Below are 19,522 nucleotides of genomic sequence, written 5' to 3'. Positions count from 1 at the left end.
GAAAGTGAGATTAAAGCAGTGAAAAGTTCCATTAAGAAGAATTAATTACTAGGTTGGCATTTAATGGAAGTTCTTAAGCAAATAATAAGATGCCATGAGCATCTTATTACATCGCGCTACTGACATTTGTAGTTTAAGATCATGATTATCAAAGTAATCTGGCTTTACAGCAGCTTCCTCCCTGTCCCCAGGAGTGTGCACTTTTCTACACCGATACAAGAGTGAGGGTATTCTCCTCAGTCTTGGTCCTATCCGTCAGTGTCTTGCAGCACATCAGAGAATCACCCTATTCATCCTCCAAGTCCAGGTATGCTTCCTCTATATCTGGTGAATAATCTTTGTTTTTTTTTTTTCTGCAAATAAATACAATGATCTACTCAGTATATATTTATGTCAATATATAACATTGGAAGGAAAGATTTTGGGCAGAGAAGAAGGAAAAATGTATTTTGTTCTTCCAATTTCTTTGTGTCCAAAGCCATATACCACATCCTTCATTGAATCTGATGATTTAAAATGCCCCAAATGTCTCCAGTACTTACCAAAATGCAGTGTATTTACTTATGAAATTTCAGCACCTTCTCTTCTCCCCCCAGTCATGGTGTATTTTGCCTCATGTAAAGATCTTTAAACTTTTTTGACTTTTGCTTCTTGTGACTTGAGAATTACCAATAAAGAACACATGCAAAAATATTTTACCCAGTAAGTCGGCACAATGTCTTGACATTGCATTAATTTTTTAGTTCCAAAATTTTCATAAGATCTAAAGTGGAAAGATTCAGATCACTAGATGCAATACTAAAAGGATACAAAATGAACCAGGCATGACTCTTGCCCTGGAAGAACTTGTAATAAAGTTTCCAGGTTTCTACATGCAAAAGACATCTCCTTATTCAGAGGAAGTAATATCAATTGGGGAGGATCAGATGTAGCTACAGGATGCAGGTTATACCAAAGAGAGAGACCCTTATTCTTCCAGATAGACCAAAGCTATAGCTGGAAGAATATTGAAGACTTCTCCATGAAAGAGAGGACCTCCTAAGCAAGCAAGAGACCCTTTATCTCCTGCAATTCAATCATAATTATTTCTAGGCACTGTGTTCCAGAGTTCCAGAAAACCGAAAGGCAGAAACATTCAGGATAGAACTGGGGATGACGGATCTTTCCCGTGGACTGATGTGCACTCCAGGCAAAGGGCGATACTGAGGCAGAAGAATATATTTCAGGCTGCATTTAAAATTCCAGGGACTTGAGTGTCAAGTAAAGGAGTTTGGATAAAGTCTGAAGGAAGGGGACAGAGAGATAATATTTTTGAGCTTTGGAAATATTAATTGGGAATTAGTGTGTAAAATGAATTGGAGGCAGAATGATAGACAAATTAGGTGACAGCAAGGTAACTAATGGATTGGTGGCTTGTATGTGTGCTGCTTAACTCAAAGTCTTCTGCATTGATTATTCTTCTTTTTAATAAGGTGGCGAATAATTTTTTAAGAGGCTTGGTTTACTTTTTAAACTTTTTAATTTTATTTATAAGTCTGTAATAATTCAGAGAGAGGCATTAATGCAAGGAAAGCTTGGATTTGCTTCACCACAGGATGCCATACACTACTTTATGGGAAGTTGTAGAATTTACAAAAATTCTCAAAAGCAAATTCATTTTAATTCATTTAGCCTTTCTTTCTTTCTTTCTTTCTTTCTTTCTTTCTTTCTTTCTTTCTTTCTTTCTTTCTTTCTTCCTTCCTTCCTTCCTTCCTTCCTTCCTTCCTTCCTTCCTTTTTCTTTCTTTTCCTCTTTCTCTCTCTCTCTCTCTCTCTCTCTCTCTCTCTCTCTCTCTCTCTCTCTTTCTTTCTTTTGAAATGGAGTCTCACTCTGTCACCCAGACTGGAGTGCAATGGTGTGATCTTGGCTCACCGCAACCTCTGCCTCCCGAGTTCAAGTGATTCTCCTGCTTCAGCCTCTCAAGTAGCTGGGATTACAGGTGCTCACCACCACACCCGGCTAACTTTTTGTATTTTTAGTAGAGACAGGGTTTCACCATGTTGGTCAGGCTGGTCTCAAACTCCTGACTCAGGTGATCCACTGTCCTCATTTTCCCAAATTGCTCAGCTTACAGGTGTGAGTCACCACACCCAGCCATTCACTTAGTTTTTCAAGTTACATCCATTACATAGGGTCATGTAGGGTGGGGTCAGGTTAAAGAAGAGAGATAGCCTCACTATCAAAACGACAATGACATCATGGTGTATGTTCCAAGTTACAGAATTTGAAAAGTTGCTATTTCTTCTTCACTCCTCCTCAGCCACATTCAAAATGCTGTCATAAATTCATGCTGCTTTTTGATGCTGGAATCAAAAGCCTGTGTGTGTGTGTGTGTATGTGTGTGTGTGTGTGTGTGTTTTCAGGCTGGTGTGCTATTGAATCCTTACAAAACAAGACTGTCTCAGGTTTTTATTACTTATTTTACTCAAATTGTCATTACAGATACTTATTAAGGAAACATTTAGGCCAATCCTGGGGTGATTAGAGAACAGGATTGGCGTAAAGAATGTAACTTTTACTCTGGTTGGCCTCTTACTACTAAAGGGTTTCAGTGATTTGACAACTCCAGTAATATCTGTGTATCTCACCATCTGGCAGCATTTCACAGTGCCTGTTTGATGAGTAAGAGGTGCTACAAGATCATTACGAGGAAATTTCAGCACCAACAAACAGTTTCAACAATTGTTTATGACCACAGTAGTGCTGCAAACAGACACATACACTGAAATGCGTTGCTTTGTTTTAGAAACACAGGTACTTCCTGCTGTAGTTTTTAATTGTTTCAGTAATGCATGTATGTCTAGCTGCACTCTTTTTAATTCATTCAACATCTAGCATTTAGTGACCCTGTCTGATCTGAACAATTCTTCTCTTCCAGGGACTAATACAATTGTTTTAGATTATTGTTTCTTCCCTGCAGCTTCCAAAATAATCAATAACAAATTACCTATTTCATTTAGGAAACAGATATTTGCTCCCTTGGAATCCAAATTATATTTAGATGTTTTTATTTTTGCTGTATTCCATAAGATCCCTGACCAAATAGATGGTCAGAGAAGGTTATAACTTATGTGGCTCTAACTCCCATGTCTCCAGAGAAGAACATTCTGCCATCCTAAATTCTGCAGCTAGTGAGACTGGCAGATCACTTATTTTTAATGCTAGAGACTCCTTTCTCCCACCTCGAAGAGTTGGCAGCTCTGGTTAGGGAATGATGCCAGATCTAAGCAAAGTTGACTTAAAGTACAGGTAATCTGGGAGACTAGTGGTGCTATGAATGCACACAGGACTCAACTCCCAGCTGGGTTCAGATTAAAAGAGTCTGGCTGAGATCCAGATGAGATGAAATTTACTACTTCATTTTGGGGAGTCTCGGCTTTCATTAATATGCATCGGTATATCTTATAGAATTAAAAATATTTGAAGCAAGGAATAAAAATGAAAAAACAGTGTATACTGAAGAAAAGCGTATTCCTATTCATTTGGCATAGATCAAATCAGTTGAACTCAGAACTATAGAATAAAATTACAGATACAGATGTCAAGAAAGGAATATTTGGAGAAAATAAAAATGAAAGCAACAATGATAAATTCTGATACCATTTGATAACATATATCATTTCATTTCAACAAAACATACTTCTACAATGCTATAGTAACAGCATTAAATTATGTGTTTTCATTCAAATGAAGTAAGAGAAGATTCTTGATGCTATGAATGCTATCTTCTTAGAGGAAATCATATCAATATTTTACCATAAGCCCCAATTGTTTATGTCATTAGAATATTAGGCTGTTTCCTCCTTGACTTCATTAAGATTATTCATCATGTCAAGTTTTTGCTTTTCTATACTAGGAAGTATGCTGTTTTCCAAAGAGAATGAATGTAAGTAACAAAATTTCAAATCATCCAGCTGCCTTATTTTCCTATCTGGAAGCACAGGCCACAACCCCATTAGCAAGACATAGTAACTATAGCCTGATAAAATTAATTCCCAAGAATTACCTTAGAGTTTTAATCTTTTCCAAATGGAAGTCAACAAAATACAACAGTCACAATAATATTCAATTGATGAGCGCCAATACTTTCCTAGCTCTCCATGTTGTAGAGGGTGCCTTCCTATATTTTATTAGCTTCTTTGGACTTCTCAAACATTCCTTGAGATAAGGAGATAAAGCATGATTAAAACATCTGTTTTCCAGAAGAGGAATCTATATGCCCAAGGACACATAGTTAACATGTGGCAAAATCATCCTCAGGTCTTTCATTTCAAATTCCTTGCTCTTTCAACTATTTCTCAAGATAAATGCAAAAGAGATTATTTTTCTTTTGGTGTCATAAGAGAGCCCTGGCCTGGCCTAGGAATTGGGAGAACATAGTCCTCATGTGCCAGATCAGTGATTTGTATAGGCTGTGTGACCTTGTGTTTCCCTACATCAACTGTAAAATGAAGGCTCTGAACTAAATCATTTTAAGTACTTACAGCTGTAAAATCCAATGACTCTATTTAAAATAATGTAGGAAGCTTCAGAAAAATTGCATCTATAAGAAATTTTATTGCTGAAAGTTTCCCAGAATGTATCCTGCAAACTACAGTGCCACATGTGTTAATATATATTATGGCATAAAAGAATCTGTGGGTAATTGGTTTTGCGAAATGCAGAGTAAAACAAAATTAGGCATAATTTCTTTATGGCAGGACTTCTCCGTGACTTCAACATTCCAACTGCAGAGTGAAACTAGAGAAAGAGCATGGAGAGTGCACAGGTCCAGGCAGGGTCCATGGACATGATCATGGCAATAATGGTCCAGGAAAGTGTCTCTGAGAAAAGCCTCATGTCCAAACTGTCCGCGATGGTTCTCAATGGGCAAATCATGGCATCTCCTGATATCTCCTCTCTACCAAATGGACCTTGAGGTGGCTACGGGCTGTATATTTAAAGACATATCTGGTGGAATAAAATTTAAAGAAGTTTCTTAATAAATATAATTGCAAACTAAACTTTTAGACTGCCTTAATTCATAATCACCTCAACTGCCAAGATTATTTAGCAATATTGAAGAGATCGTTTCATTCTTCTTTACCTATAGCAGTGCTGGATAAAAGGATTTCTGGAATTTCTTAGAATTTCATATTAAGAATACCCCAGTATCTTTGCCTTAGTATGCTTGTTGATGTTGATAATATGATACAAAGCTATTCGAGGAAGGTTCCCAAGATTCATGTTTCGATTAATCGCCACAACATGTACAACAGCGCTTGCCTTCAAGATCATTGGGGGTGCGCAGGTTTGTCAAATTGGCACGCAGTGTCTACAATCTGATAATTTTTTTCTTATTACTATTTTCAGGATGAGAATATGAAGCTGATCTGAATGCTTTTGACATCTATAGGCCTTGCAAGATAGTTCTACAATAACCACAACAGACAGGTTCTCTATACACATAAATCATAGGTAGTCCACAAGAAGGGGACTGTTACTTTCAGTTTGAGGAAAGATTTCTCCTGTTTTAAAACAGTATGACTATGTGCCTGCAAGACTTACAAAACATATATACATGTGCAAAGGCTCCATTCTTGATATATAATTTTAACAACTTTGTCTTATTTGTTTGTTTATTTTCATGTTGGTGGTGAATTACATGAAATTGACTTCCATTTATTTTTTCAGTAAACAGCTAGTTTTACAAACTACATTTGCTCCCTGAGTTAGTTATTCTTATTTTTATTTCAAAAACTGGGGTGGAGAAAGAATTGGAAAGAAGACCTACTACCATTCTTGAGAACTATTACTAATTTCGAGATGCACATCTCAATTTACTCCAGAAGCAATGGTTCATCCAGAGGTACCTTGCAATCAGTGATACATTTAATTAGACCCTATATCTTTTTGAGAAAAGCAAGGCCTGATATGAAGGTTCAGTGTGTGTATATTTTTGTGGAAAACGGAAAGAAATAGGAAAAGAAATTTTCTTTGCTTTCATAAAGTGATGTTTATATGAAATTATATTAGTTAAGTGCCTTAATCACAAACAGAAAGGATTGGATGGCAAGTCATCCACTTATTCTCTGTGTTTTTGCGTTTTTTATTTCTTCTAAAAATGTACATATTGCCTGATTTCTCCCAGGTTGTGAGGCTGAATAAGGCAGATAGTTCCCCAGTTTCATGAAACTTTCAATGGAGTGTTTGTGTTTGGGAGGATAGGAGGAGCAGGAAATAAGAAGCAGAAATAGCCTGTGGAGTGTTCCTGAGTGTTTGGCGGAGAATATTTAAATGTCATGCAAAAAGAAAAGTGACTTAAATTTGTCCAGGGAAGCCTACTCTGAGGAGTGAATTTTATACTGAGATGTAATTGACAGAGCAAAACCAACCATACCAGGATTAGGAGAAGAGTTAACAGAAGAGCAGAGGTACCCAGGTAGGTGTGAGCCCACAGGTTAGGGGAACGGAGAGAAGGGAGCCCTGAGTCCTGATCATGCAGGATATTGTAAAGCCAAAGAGATAAATTTTACTTAAATTCAGGTTACAATGGAAAGCCACCAGCATATTTTAAGCAAGATTAAATGGCATGCTTTCTTTGGTTTTGAAGAGAGATTCTGGCTACTATGTGCAGAAAGGAACCATAGACAGAGGAAAGCAGCTCAGAGACTGGAGGTGGGCTTGTCTCATTGACCATGGCCAGAGGCTGACAATTTGCAGCAGGAAGTGCTGGTGAGAAAAAATTGATGTATTTTAGGCTTTGATTCCATGTTTTAATAATGAGGTGTGGGAAGGCAAAATCATTGCAACTCACTCAATTCAAAGAGAAGAGCGACCAGTCTGAGAGGGAAGGTGGGTGGGAAGTGGAGAGCTTAGAGAAGTGTCTGCAAGATGAAGTAAGGATGAATGACAAGTCTTCTCAGCAAGCTGAAGCAGACTCAATAGATAAAAATGGGCATACGACTGCAAAACATGTTTAACTTCTTGTGCTAGACCCATAAATGATTTAGACAGATTTTTTTTTCAGAAATTAAAAAAAGATCAGTCAAAGCAATTAAGAAAATGTAGGGACTGTGCTTTTATTCATTTCCACTTTGAACACAGTGCTATGTTTGAAACTAGGAAGGATATGAAAGGTTGTTTTGAGAGTGCTCCCACTCAAAGACCTGTGCAAGATCATCTCCATCTCTGAGACCTAGCCCAGAGTGCTTACTAGTTAGATCTCATCTTTATATACTGAATTCATTATTTTTATCTTTCAAAATCAGAACATTTTCAAAAGAAAAGTTAAGTAGGAAAACAGAGCAGAACAACAGAAACATCTGAGGGTAAGAGGATAGGCATGTGGCCTGGGCAAGGATCCCCGAGGGGGAAGATGCCGATGAAGATCCTATTAGTGTTCACTTATCTTTCCTCAAAGGAAGACAAAAAATAAAGACCAGATGCCCTTTTCATCCTATCTTACATTCATTCCTCTTTCCCGTTGTCGATCCTGTCATAGGCAGAAGATGGAAAGGGGAAGGCTTCATTGCAAGGGCTGATCAAAGATAAAGTTAGAAGGTCAGAAGACAAGGCAATGCATGCAGCCTCTGTAGTGGGGATGCGGAATCACGAACACGGCTTGGGCGTTAGACGGTCTTCAGCTGGCTTCCCAAGAAAGCTGCTTATTAGATTTGTGACCAGGACCGGGGGAAATCCCTGGAGCCTCAGTTTTCATATCTTCATAAGGGGAAATAATAATAATAAAGATGCCTGGAGGATCATTTGTGAATACCTGTAAAATGCTTCCCACGGGGCCTGTGGCCAACCCACTTCACAATTGTCCACTCAATGTAATGGACGTTGGCATGTTGAAATGTAGATGACTCTTTTCTTCAAAGCCCTTTTGCTCTTTTATATGGTAAAGAGATGCTGGGATATGAAAGAGATTTGAAATAACTAGTTCCCCAAGTTAGACTAGAATGAACTGAAATAGAGAGGGGGTAGAGAGGGAGGGAAGGAGAGAGAGATTGAGAGAGAGAGAGAGAGAGAGAAACAGGAGGAGAGAGAAGAAAGGGGGAAGAGGAGAGGAGAGGAGAGGGAAGAAGAGAACAGGGCTAGAATGGAATGAGCTAGTCAGGAGCTAATTAATGACCAAAGAGGAAGAAAAGAAAGCAATGCAAACAAATGAAAATGCAGCCAAGGCAGAAACACACTGGATAGGAATATGCTTAACAGAGAAGTGTCTTGCTGCTGTGCAGGCTGCCTCAATCTAAAATAGCATGAGTGGCCTTCATTCATGGCCACGATCACTGAAGCGGCTCCAAAGTGGCTTTGTACCTGTAAAAATGGGCTTGTTTTGATTTTTTGAACATATAGTTAAAATTGTTGTCTTTATTGTAAAGGTCCATGTTTCATTTAATAGTCTACCAGAAGTATGAGGACATCATGTAAAAACACTTAAATTAGAATGAAATAGTAATAAAAATAAAAATAAGAATAGCCATTTTATTGAGAGTTTAGCTGAGTGGGGCACTGACTTCTTTCCCTCCATTATCTAATGTTGAACTCCAGGCAGCAGGTTTTATATTTATGTTCACTTTAGAAATGAGGAAATGGATGTTTAAGAAGTTGAGTAACATCCGAAATATCCCCCAGTTATTAGCTGACTTCGGGACTCAGTCCTGGGTCTTCCTGACCCCAGACTTCAGTGTCCCTAACCACTATGTTAGGAAGAAAATATAGGAGATAGGAGATAGGGATGAATAAATGTAATCTTCCTCCACAGATGGGTAAAATCACAAGCTTGGGAGAACTGACACCATAATGTAGGAATTCTTCCCTGGACAAGTTGAAAATAATTCTATTTCAGTACATTAAAAGGCTTCACTCTGTTAAGATTTTGGAGAAGAATAAGCGAATTTGGTAGTGTAATTAACAGGCGGGGTAGTACTGTCCCTTATGGCTTGGCAATGAGCAGGAGGGCAGTTCACAATGGAGAGACGCAGACGCCTTTGGGGCGGTGCAGCGGTAGCGGAGTGAGCCTGGGACTGAGTGTGCCCCTGGGACTGCATGTGCCCCGCACCGCCGCCTGCCCTGCGCCAGGAGAACCCAGAGCAGGGATGGGCCCAGACTGTCCTACCACCGTTTCAGCAGGCGCAGGTCTCTCCAGCAGCTCCTAAACAGCTTTTGTATGTCCTGTATCCAAAGTGTGTGGCTCATAGTCAGGTTCTGTGCTTTTGATGACAATCCTTTTTTTCGGTCGGGATCATTTTCATCTGTTGCCGCTTCTGTCCAACCTTTGCTCTTCCTCCTGATCCTTCTCACCCTGTTCCTTCCTGTGCCTGTCTGCACACCGACGTCCTCGGTCCTCGGGCTCCCTCATTCTCCGGGGTTCTTGGCTTGGTCTGACTGGGGACTTCTCACACCTAGCTTGTCGTGGCGCTCCAGGGCTATTGCATCTTGGTTAAAAGGCCTGTCTCTGCAGACTGAAGGTTTTCTGCGGTCAGGATCAGGCCTGTTCGGTGTCTTCCTGACCGCCCTTGGAGTCTGCTCAAGGTATATTGGCTGGAATGTTCTGAGAGACTGGCAGCCCAGGAGTGCTGAGTCGCTTATGTGTCCGCTGTTTACACTGTGCATGCGTGTGTGTGCAGGGAAACAGCCAGGCAGATGCACATGGTTATTTATATCTTCAGATTATTTCTGTGAGGAAAATTCTATCCTGGTGAAAGAGCTTGCTGTTGAGAAACAGTAACTGTACCCATGTAGACACCACAGTATTCACTCAATGTATTTGACAGGCACACTCATGTTGTCAGGGTAAAAGGAGGCAGCAGCCTCTTTGAAATGCAGGGACAGAGCAAGTGACAAGGAAAAAACACACAGCAGGTATGTCCAAATTGTTGTGCAACCAATTTTCAGAACTTTTTGATCTTGCAAAACTGAGACAGCCTAACTATTACACAGAAACTCCCTATTCCCAGGTCTGCCCCAGCGCCTGACAGCCACCATTCTACTTTCTTTCTCTATGAATTGCATTACTCTGGATACCTCTTCCAGTTTTTATTACAGGCCTGCTTGATGTTGTAAAGAAATCAAATGTTTGGCCCAGTAGCCATCCTCCTCTCTGCTTGCTCCATCAACTGAAATTTAACTGGTAGCTTCAGTTCTAGAAGACAGAGCCCTGAGCGCTCCTGACTTGCACATGCGCTTGTATGTACACAAAATGCCCTGCTCCCTAGTTTCTGCCTGCAAGAATTCCTCCATATCCCTGCCCCAGGGCTTCCTGCTTTACTTTCTCTTCACATCCCTTTCCTGTAGACTCGTTTGCAAAAAAAAAAAAAAAAAAAAAAAAAAAAAAAAAAAAAAAAAAATTATGTTTGCCTCATGAGCTCCCAGGGCACAGCTTTGCTGCCTCGCAGTTGCCCAGCCCACCACTCGCAAGAACAGTGTGTTCTTGAATTTTTTTTAATAAAATAAAATAAATTGTACTTTCATATTATACATTATAATTGAGTGTGGTAGAAATAAAATTTAATTTCAGGTGCTTCTGGTAATGTGGCTCTGGGGTTTCTACTGAAAAAGTAAAAATTCAATAAAAAGTATTCTTTAGGGAAGTGTGTTTTTAAGCCTTTTAGACACTTAAAGCTAACTTTTGGTAAGGGTTCATTCACAAACTGTACACTCTTATGATTTCTATTCATATTTTCTCACTCTTGCTTAAAAACGTATTTTCTTAGAGAAGAACTGTTTTTTCAATAAAAATAGAATGAATTCCCATACATCAGTCTCTTCTGTGTAAGTGCCCTTCTGAGCCCCATGTACACAGAAGAGAGTGAAGACCAGTGAAGCCCTTTAGAGAGCTAAATAATAGATGCAGTTGAGTGTCTAACATCTATGCAGACTAGGTTCCTGATAGACATTGAATTAAATCTCCTGGCGGGCCAGGGTATTAATCTAGGGAGAAGGAAAGCCATGTGAGTTAAAAGGGGAAGTATCACAGAACAGAAGCAAGCAGTAGTACCTGAAGTAACCTTAGCAATAATAGCCTAATAAGAAATGAAGAAAAGGAGAGATGGGAAATAAATAAACTGGCATCAGAGACTCCTGGGAAAGACTCATAATTAGAGGTGCCAAAAAAGGCAAATGTAAATACAGAGCCTCAGTCTCCTAAAGCCTCAGGCTCAGAAACTTTGCTCCTGGCTGCTAGACCATGGAAGTTACTGTTTCCTTTATCCTGGAGGCAGGCTAGACTGAAATGATAAAGAATCTGGACTCTGACATTTAGATTTACAGTAGTGCACTATTGTTTGTAAGGGCATTATTGATTAGAGTAGGGCAAAAAGATGGGCCAACATAATTTGTTTTAGTCTATCCTGTATTATGGTTACTTGTCTGTCTGCCACCAACTATGAAATGTGACTTTAGGAAAGCAAATACGGCTACCATTACATTTTGTCATAGTAAATGAATAAAAGTGAATCATTTTATCATTTTCAGGTGATCAATAATAGTTGAAATAATATAATTAATCTTTTATCCATTTTTTAATTGTTATGAAATATTTTCCTGTTCCTTAAAGGTGTATAAAATATTTTGCTTTCAATTAAAAAATTAAATATATTACAAACAAAAAATCCTTGCCCTCTTTGGGCTTTCAGAGTATGTAGACTTTCTAAACAGTCTTTGTAGTGAAATAAAAAGCACTTTAAAAGTTAAATGATGTCTTTAGAATATCTTTACCTTAATTTTTTTGTTGTTGTTGTTGTGGATATGAACATCATTAGTTGTTTACCACAGATCCTTGTTAAAAAAAATAACTGATAGATAATAAAATCTATGGAGAAAATAATAGCTTTAAAAATAAAAGTCTTTGGAAAAAAATGAGCATGTTTTTCAAATTGACTTGATCCAATCAAACTCTTATGTCTCCTTTAAGTTAAAGACGCTCTCCTTCTAGTTCCATGTGAAATCACTTATAAAAAGAAAAAGTACATCTATGCCCTGGAGAATTACTGAGTATGTCATATCCTTCAGTTATAATATGTATGGGCACATGAAAATTTATAAGTCTCAGTGGTATGCAACTGCTCAAGTAGTTGGCATCTTAATCCTTCGTTTTGAGAGCTCGAAATATTTTGTGAGTTCAGATGACTGATTTCTTCAGCAAATGTTTTTGGCATTTTGGGCCCATCTGCTCTTTGTTAGACACAATTCTAAACTCTGGAAATACAAAAGAAATTCTGATAGCTAATTTTGAATTTTTTCTAATTTTGAATCTATAACCATATATATTCATTATATATAATGCAAAATATCATATATATGTATACATGTATACATACATAATGTGTGTGGGTTTATAAATATGAAATTAATCAGGTGCTGTGGCTCATGTTTGTAATCCCAGCTACTCAGGAGGCTGAAGCAAAAAAAAAATATAATAATATATATATATGTGTGTATATATATATATATATATGTGTATATATATATATATATATTTGAGCCCAGGAGTTCAAGATCTGCCTGAGCTACATAGTGAGACACTATCTCAAACAAACAAAACAAACAATGTGTGTGTGTGTGTGTGTGTGTGATTATATTCACTTGACAAGAGCCAAGGATGTTACCTTAACTTGCATTTACCTTTACAAGAAACAGATGGCTTAACCTAGTTGAGTTTAGATCATTCCTTGCTTTATTTTTAGAAAACTAATGTAGTGGATATTTGTCTATTAACGCTTATGTCCATGTTTCCTACAATTACTCCCAGAAGATGTCAGAATACTTCAGAATTAGTATTAAATCCAAGAGATGGGAACTACAGTAAAATTGATGTAATCCAATTCAATTGAGTTGCAAAGTTATTGATTTTTAAAAAGCATTAAACATTATGCACTGTGTGTACTTTTAATACAGTTTTGCAAAGGCTACAGTGCTTGTCTAAAGTTATACCAATGAACCTTTATAAATGCAGTTTCCTCTCATCCCTACCCAAAGGATGCTTCAGGAAGAGGGGGATTTATACCACAGTAATTTAATGGACCATAAAACCTCAAGTGTTATGCCATAGTTATACAATCATTTTGATGCTTGACAGCTTGCCTTTGATACATAATTATATTATTTGAAACTCATTTATAACTGAAAAAGGAAAAACATTAACATAGGAACTTTCTGATTAATCATTGTAAAGAGAGAGTTGTCTATTCATCAAGTAAAAGTTCAGACAACTTGAGGCAAAAAAAGTTTGCACATTTTTCAAAATTCAAGTAACATCTTTATAAAATCGTGCATTTAATGTGCTTTATGTATGTATCATTTATACTGCGTTCAATAAACATATCAAATTCAGTCTTTAAACATAAATAATGTGAATTTTATGTATTTAAAGAACCCTTTTGTTTTGTTTATTGGATTTCTATATACTTTATAAATAATCTCATTTGCTTTTTATTATTGAGAAGTGTATGAGATCATAGCTTAAGTAACCAAATGAGATAACATGTATAAGAGCGTCAGTGTGGTGCCTAAACTCCCAGTTATTCACTGCTCTTGCCCTGGATAGCCCTGACTTACTAGCTGAGGGCCAACATGGGTCCTTGTCAATCACAGCAGCTGGCAGAGGCCCCTCTAGAAGGCTGGGATGGTGCTATTTCACTGTCCTGATGCTTCTAAAAGGTTTGCAGGAGAGTGGTATAGAATAATCACAGTTATTGAATTCTTTTTTTGCTCCCTTTTAAAGTAAGAAAATAATGTTACTCTACTGAAAATTTGAAACTATGTTTCATTTTATTCATGAGAAAATTCATTCCCAGTAAGATGAATGGGGGGGTACTGTTATCCTGTGGCCTTGGTAGCATTTAATTTTCATGGATGTGCCAATTCAGTTTATTACTCTGAGGCAGAATTCTGCCTTGTTGTCTTCTATAACCACTGTATTTCTTACTATCCATCATACTAGTTTTCTTTCGTGACATTTTATCTTTCAAATATTAGATTAAAAATCCTATTTCAAAGAAGTTCAAACATTTGGCAATATAGCTCATGCTGTGAGCATTTCTTGTTTTTATTATTTCTAAACAATATATTTATCTGGGATTAGATAGGGTCAAATATAAATTATTTCCAATAGCAAATGAATGACTTGAGATATAAAATTATCCTTAATGCTTTACACCTAAATATAGGTGTATGGTTATACACCTATGTTATGGTTTAATTACTTGTAACTTATGGTTCAATTACTTGTAATGTTTGCTGTAAAATTTTATTTAAAAAATAAATGTTGTTTTTAAATTTTATTTAAAAATAAGATCACTACATTTCATGAAAAGTAAATTGAAGAATCGATACTTTATAGTAGGAAGAGAATCAGCATGCTAACTGTAGCACAGCTTTAAAGAATTCTTACATGGCTGAGAATGAGATGGCACATTCCCCAACAATAGCATTAAAAATGTTTGGCTAGAGGTGTGTCACAGAAAGTAAGTTGCCTCTATAATCTTAAAATTGGAAGCATCTCTATCATAAAGCAATCTGTTCTTCTGTTGGAGTATGTTTTCTTACCTTTGCCTTACCAATTTCCAGAAGGAAAACTGTCTGAAAGGTGTTTTTGGTCAGCTTTCCCTCTGGTGGCCGGGATTAGATTCCTAAGGTACTAAAATGTCATAATAATGAATTGAGAATGAAAGTTTCAGAGGCATAAAGTGATGGTTGAAATATACTGAACATGTTATAAAAGGGGAAGCAACCACAAGTTTTGTCATTGTTGTTCGTTTGTTTGTTTTGCGACAGGGTCTCACTCTGTCGCTCAGGCTGGAGTGTAGTGGCACGATCTCCACTCACCGCAATCTCTGCCTCCTGAGTAGCTGGGACTGCAGGTGCTCACCACCACATCTGGCTATTTTTAATAGAGTTGGGGTTTCACCATGTTGGCCAGGCTGTTGCCAAACTCCTGACCTCAAATGATCTGCCCGTCTCGGCCTCCCCAGTGCTGGGATTATAGGCATGAGCCACCACACCTGGCCTACAGTGTTTTAAATCTATTAAAATCAATATTGAAATCACAATTCTTATTATCTCCTGTAGAGGATATTAATAATATTAAGTTGTGATACCATTTTGTTAATGTAGATTAAGCTTTTAGTTATAGATGACAATAGAAAGATTTTTTAATCATTACAATGTGAGGGGTTAATGACTAAAAGTAGTTGATATAAATCATATAACATACAATAAATATAGTTAAATAAGGCTCATAGACAATGGCAATGCAAGTTTTGATAATGAAATTCACTACTGAAAATAATTCAGCAGAAAGGATGCTTTTCTTCAGTTATTTGGTGGCATATTCTCTCATAATAGGTAATCCCAACTTCATGTGATTGTTTTTTAAACTTTGATTTTATTTATAGACACCTATTTGGCATTTATTCCATGATGATAATGATAATGATCTATATTTGAATTAGTAAATCTGATATGACCTTTATATTTTATAAGTACATATTTTTCATGTATCAAAGGTTTCATAGAAGTCTACTTATTAAAAGTCCAAATAATTTCTTTTTATAACAAAGACCTATGTGAGATAGGCTTTATAGAAAAGTGTTAGATTTTTACAAATAAGTGAATTAGGTTCATTTGAATTTATTGAAGTGAACAATATTTTAGTATTAGTTCTATTATAAAACATTCCAAGAAGTTTCAAAGCAAAAGTTGTGCTGATCAGATCTATCAAGGTAAATTTCTGGCATTAGTGTAATGCATAAAATAAAAAAGGGGTAAAAGATGTTCAGATCAACAGAAAAACTGCAATAATCTGAATTTCTTGTACCAAGCAGAACTGTATATATTTCACTTCCATTTTCCTGATAAAGGATCTAGTTGGGTCACTGTTCTTCAGATAATGAAGAGTGTTTTACAATGTAGGTGGAACACTCATTATGATCCCCTCTCATATGACTGGTCTGAACTGGAGTAAGATTCTAATTATTGATTAAGTCAATTGTGGTTAAGTTGGAGGTATCACATCAAGCAAGTCATTGGGGTTGTGCAATATTAATGACTTTTACAATTTCCTGTGTAGCCACTTTTATCAGAATGTTTGTACATGATACTCAGTATAGCCCAGATTAAATAATAAACATCTGAGTGACCATGTGCAGTGGTTCATGCCTACAATCCTGGCACTTTTGGAGGCCAAGGTGGACAGATTGCTTGAGCCCAGGAGTTGGAGACCAGCCTGGGCAACAACATAAGACCTCATCTCTACAAAAAGTCCAAAAAAAAAAAAAAAAAAAAAAAAAAACCACAAAAAACAATAGCCAGGAGTTGCAGTGCATGCCTGTATTCCCAGCTACTCAGGAGGCAGAGGTGGGAGGGTCACATGAACCCAGGAAGTCAAGGCTGCAGTGAGCCGTGATCATTCCCACTGCATTCCACCTGGGCGTCAGAGTGAGCCCCTATCTCAGAATAGATAAACGAATAAATAAATACAAAAATATAAATAAATATCTGGGTATGGAGAAGAAAAGTCTTCTGTAATAGATATTGAGATTAGAATGCAAGAGTATTCCAAAATTTCTAACTAGAATGAGCAATTCTATTTGCCCTAGCTTATGTTGGGAAATGAAAAGTAGGTTATGTTGGAAAAGTATGACAAATTACATTTTGGAAATTTTGAGTTTGGATAGCATGTTGGTTTCCATGAGGAGATACTTCCAATTAAGTTGAAGTGTCATATTGGACCCCAGGAGGGGGAGTCGTATCTAAGCAGATGGTGAATATATAGTGAAAACAATATATGTGTCAAATATAAAATCATAGGATGCCTGAAGAATTAAGAGTATAAATAAAACATACAAGAATAAGAATGAGTTAGAAGAATAATTTCCAGAACGACAATGTGAAACAACCATAAAAGTTCACATTATAAATCAAAAGTAAATAAACAATTATTTAAAGTCTCTGGAAATTATCTCAAAGGCATACTACAAGATAAGATACACCTAAAAAGAGTCTTCTTGGGGTCACAACAACCTCAAAATCTGTTCCCAAAATCTATTCTTGAAACAGGTCCCAAATTTAATTGGATCGGAAGGTAAAACAATTTATGCCCAGAGCATTTTTGAATATAGTGGTGAACTTACCCTGAAATTAGTGGACGCTAACAGCCAGTTATAATATTAGGTTGGTGCAAAAGTAATCGCAGTTTTTGCCTTTAATTAAATTAACCTTGTATTAAAGGTTATGCCACTACCTTTAATGGCAAAAACTGCAATTACCTTTGCACCAACCTAATATTAGCAACAAAGGAGAGAAAGAGTCAAAAGAGCTCTATTAAAACTACTGGTATCCCAGGGTGACTGTACACAGACTCAAGGCTGTGACTTGTGAGGAGTGACAACAGAGACTGTACATGGCAAGAAAAAAGACTCCAGTGAAATAATCTAGCCAAGTAGCCAGAGAAACAGACATAAAACAACAAAATGACTTAAGATAGTGGGGATAAAAATTGGCATGCAGATTTGTTACAATATATTATCTAAAATGTTCAATTTTCAACAAAAATATCAGGACACAGAAACAGAAACAGAAACTGTGTCCCATACATGTGAAATAAACTAAGTTACAGTAACTTCCAGATGTCAGATTTAGCAGAAGACTTCAAAGCAGCTATTATCAATATTTTAGAAGAATTCGTGCAAATGATACATAGAATAAAGAAGTGTAGGATGACAATGTCTCATCAGGTGGGCAATATAAATAAATTGATAAAATTATTTTGAAAAGAATCAAATGAAAATTTTGGAGTTAAGAAGTACAATCAATAATTGAAATGAAAAATATACTGCATGAATTCATCAGTAGATTTGAGCTGGCAGAATAAATAATCAGAAAATTTGAATGTACGTTGCTAGAGATTATGCAATCTGAAGAACAGAGAAAAAGAAACAAAGAAAATTTAATGGAACTTTAGAGAATAACCAATGAATGTATGAATAATGAGAATGCTTTGCACAAAATACTTTGATATAAATGAAAATGAAGTCACAACACACAAAAGCTTATTAATGCATAGAACTTAAGCAATACATAGAGGTAATTTTGTAGATTATATGCCTATATTTAAAAAAGACTTCAAATGAGTAACCTAGTCTTTTTCATTAAAATATGAAAAAACAGCAAAATAGGAGGAAGGAATAAAAAAAGAGAGAAAAAATATAATAACAATAATTTCCTGTATATTTAAAAATAAAAGAGTTATTAGAATGTTTCTCACACAAAAAAGTAATAAATTCTTGAGGTGATGGATACAATTACCCTAATTTGACCATCATAGAAAGTGTGCCTACATGAAAACATCACATGTACCCCATAAATATATATAACTATTATATATCCATGATCACTAAAAATAAATCTTAAAAAACTTAAAGTAGAAGATATAGAAAATGGAGGAAACCAAAAGTTGGTTCTCTGAAATCATTTTCTAAAATTGACAAACTTTTAACTGGAATGACCATTTAAAAGAGTTAAGATTCAAATTACTAAAATCAAGAATGAAAGAAAGATCTTAATAATGACCTTACAAAATTAAAGAGAATAATAAATTAGTACCCTGAAAAACTGTATACAAATAAATTAAATAACTTAAATGCAATGAATTAACTCTTAAAAATGATATAAACTATAGAAATTGACTCAAAAAATTAGAAAATCTGAATAGATATATAATCATTTAACAGATTGAATTATTATTTTGAAAACTTCCAACAAGTTAAAGTCCAAGTTTTACTATACCTTTCTTTTCTGGTGAATTTTACCAAACATGCAATAAATAGTTAATATAATTTTTAGCAACATCTTTCTAAAAACATAGTAAGATGAAACACTTCCTAACTTATATTATTAGACCAGTGTTACCCTCATGCCAAAAAACAGGCAAAAACATTAAAAGAAAACTACATACCCCCATCTCTAGAAATATAGACACAACAATCCTTGGTTAAATACTAATAAATCTAAATCAGCAACCTATTAAAAGGAGTATGCATCATGAACATGTATGATTTATCTCATGAATACAAGGTAGTTTTAACATCTGAAAACCAAACAATGTAATGTATCATATTGATAGAGTGAGAAAGAAAATTTGTGTAATTACAATAACATAAAAGGAAAGCATATCACAAAAGTCAACATCCTTTCATGGTAAAAACACTAAATAAATCAAAAATAAAAGTAACTTTCTCAATTTGATAAAAGGTATACAAGAAGAACCTATAGCTAACATAACTTATTGTGTAAAACAGAGTATCTTTCCCATAAAATCAATAACAAAACAAGGATCTGTGCTCTTGCCACTTCTATGCAACATTGTTAGAAGTTCTAGCAAGAGTAACTAAGGGGAAGAAAAAAGAAAAGAAAGAAAGTAATACAACTGTCTCTATTTAGAAATCATATGATCTTGTACATAGAAAATCAGAAATTCACCAAAATTTATTAAAACTTT

The 19,522-nt window shown here is 36.0% G+C and overlaps 2 protein-coding genes across 7 annotated transcripts in view; both read left to right on the top strand.

The window, feature by feature from the left end:
- Window positions 1-19,522, top strand: part of SNTG1 (syntrophin gamma 1) — an 891,115-nt gene that overhangs the window by 54,564 nt on the left and 817,029 nt on the right. The window lies entirely within an intron of this gene.
- On the top strand, window positions 1,753-12,415 carry LOC126961483 (uncharacterized). The gene has a single exon (XM_050801932.1). It carries the CDS (start codon window positions 9,194-9,196, stop codon window positions 9,752-9,754), a length of 561 nt encoding a protein of 186 aa, XP_050657889.1. The 5' UTR covers window positions 1,753-9,193; the 3' UTR covers window positions 9,755-12,415.

This window comes from Macaca thibetana, chromosome 8 (assembly GCF_024542745.1).
Source record: "Macaca thibetana thibetana isolate TM-01 chromosome 8, ASM2454274v1, whole genome shotgun sequence".
NCBI classification, from domain to species: Eukaryota; Metazoa; Chordata; class Mammalia; order Primates; family Cercopithecidae; genus Macaca; species Macaca thibetana.
This window is presented reverse-complemented; position numbering and strand designations above follow the sequence as displayed.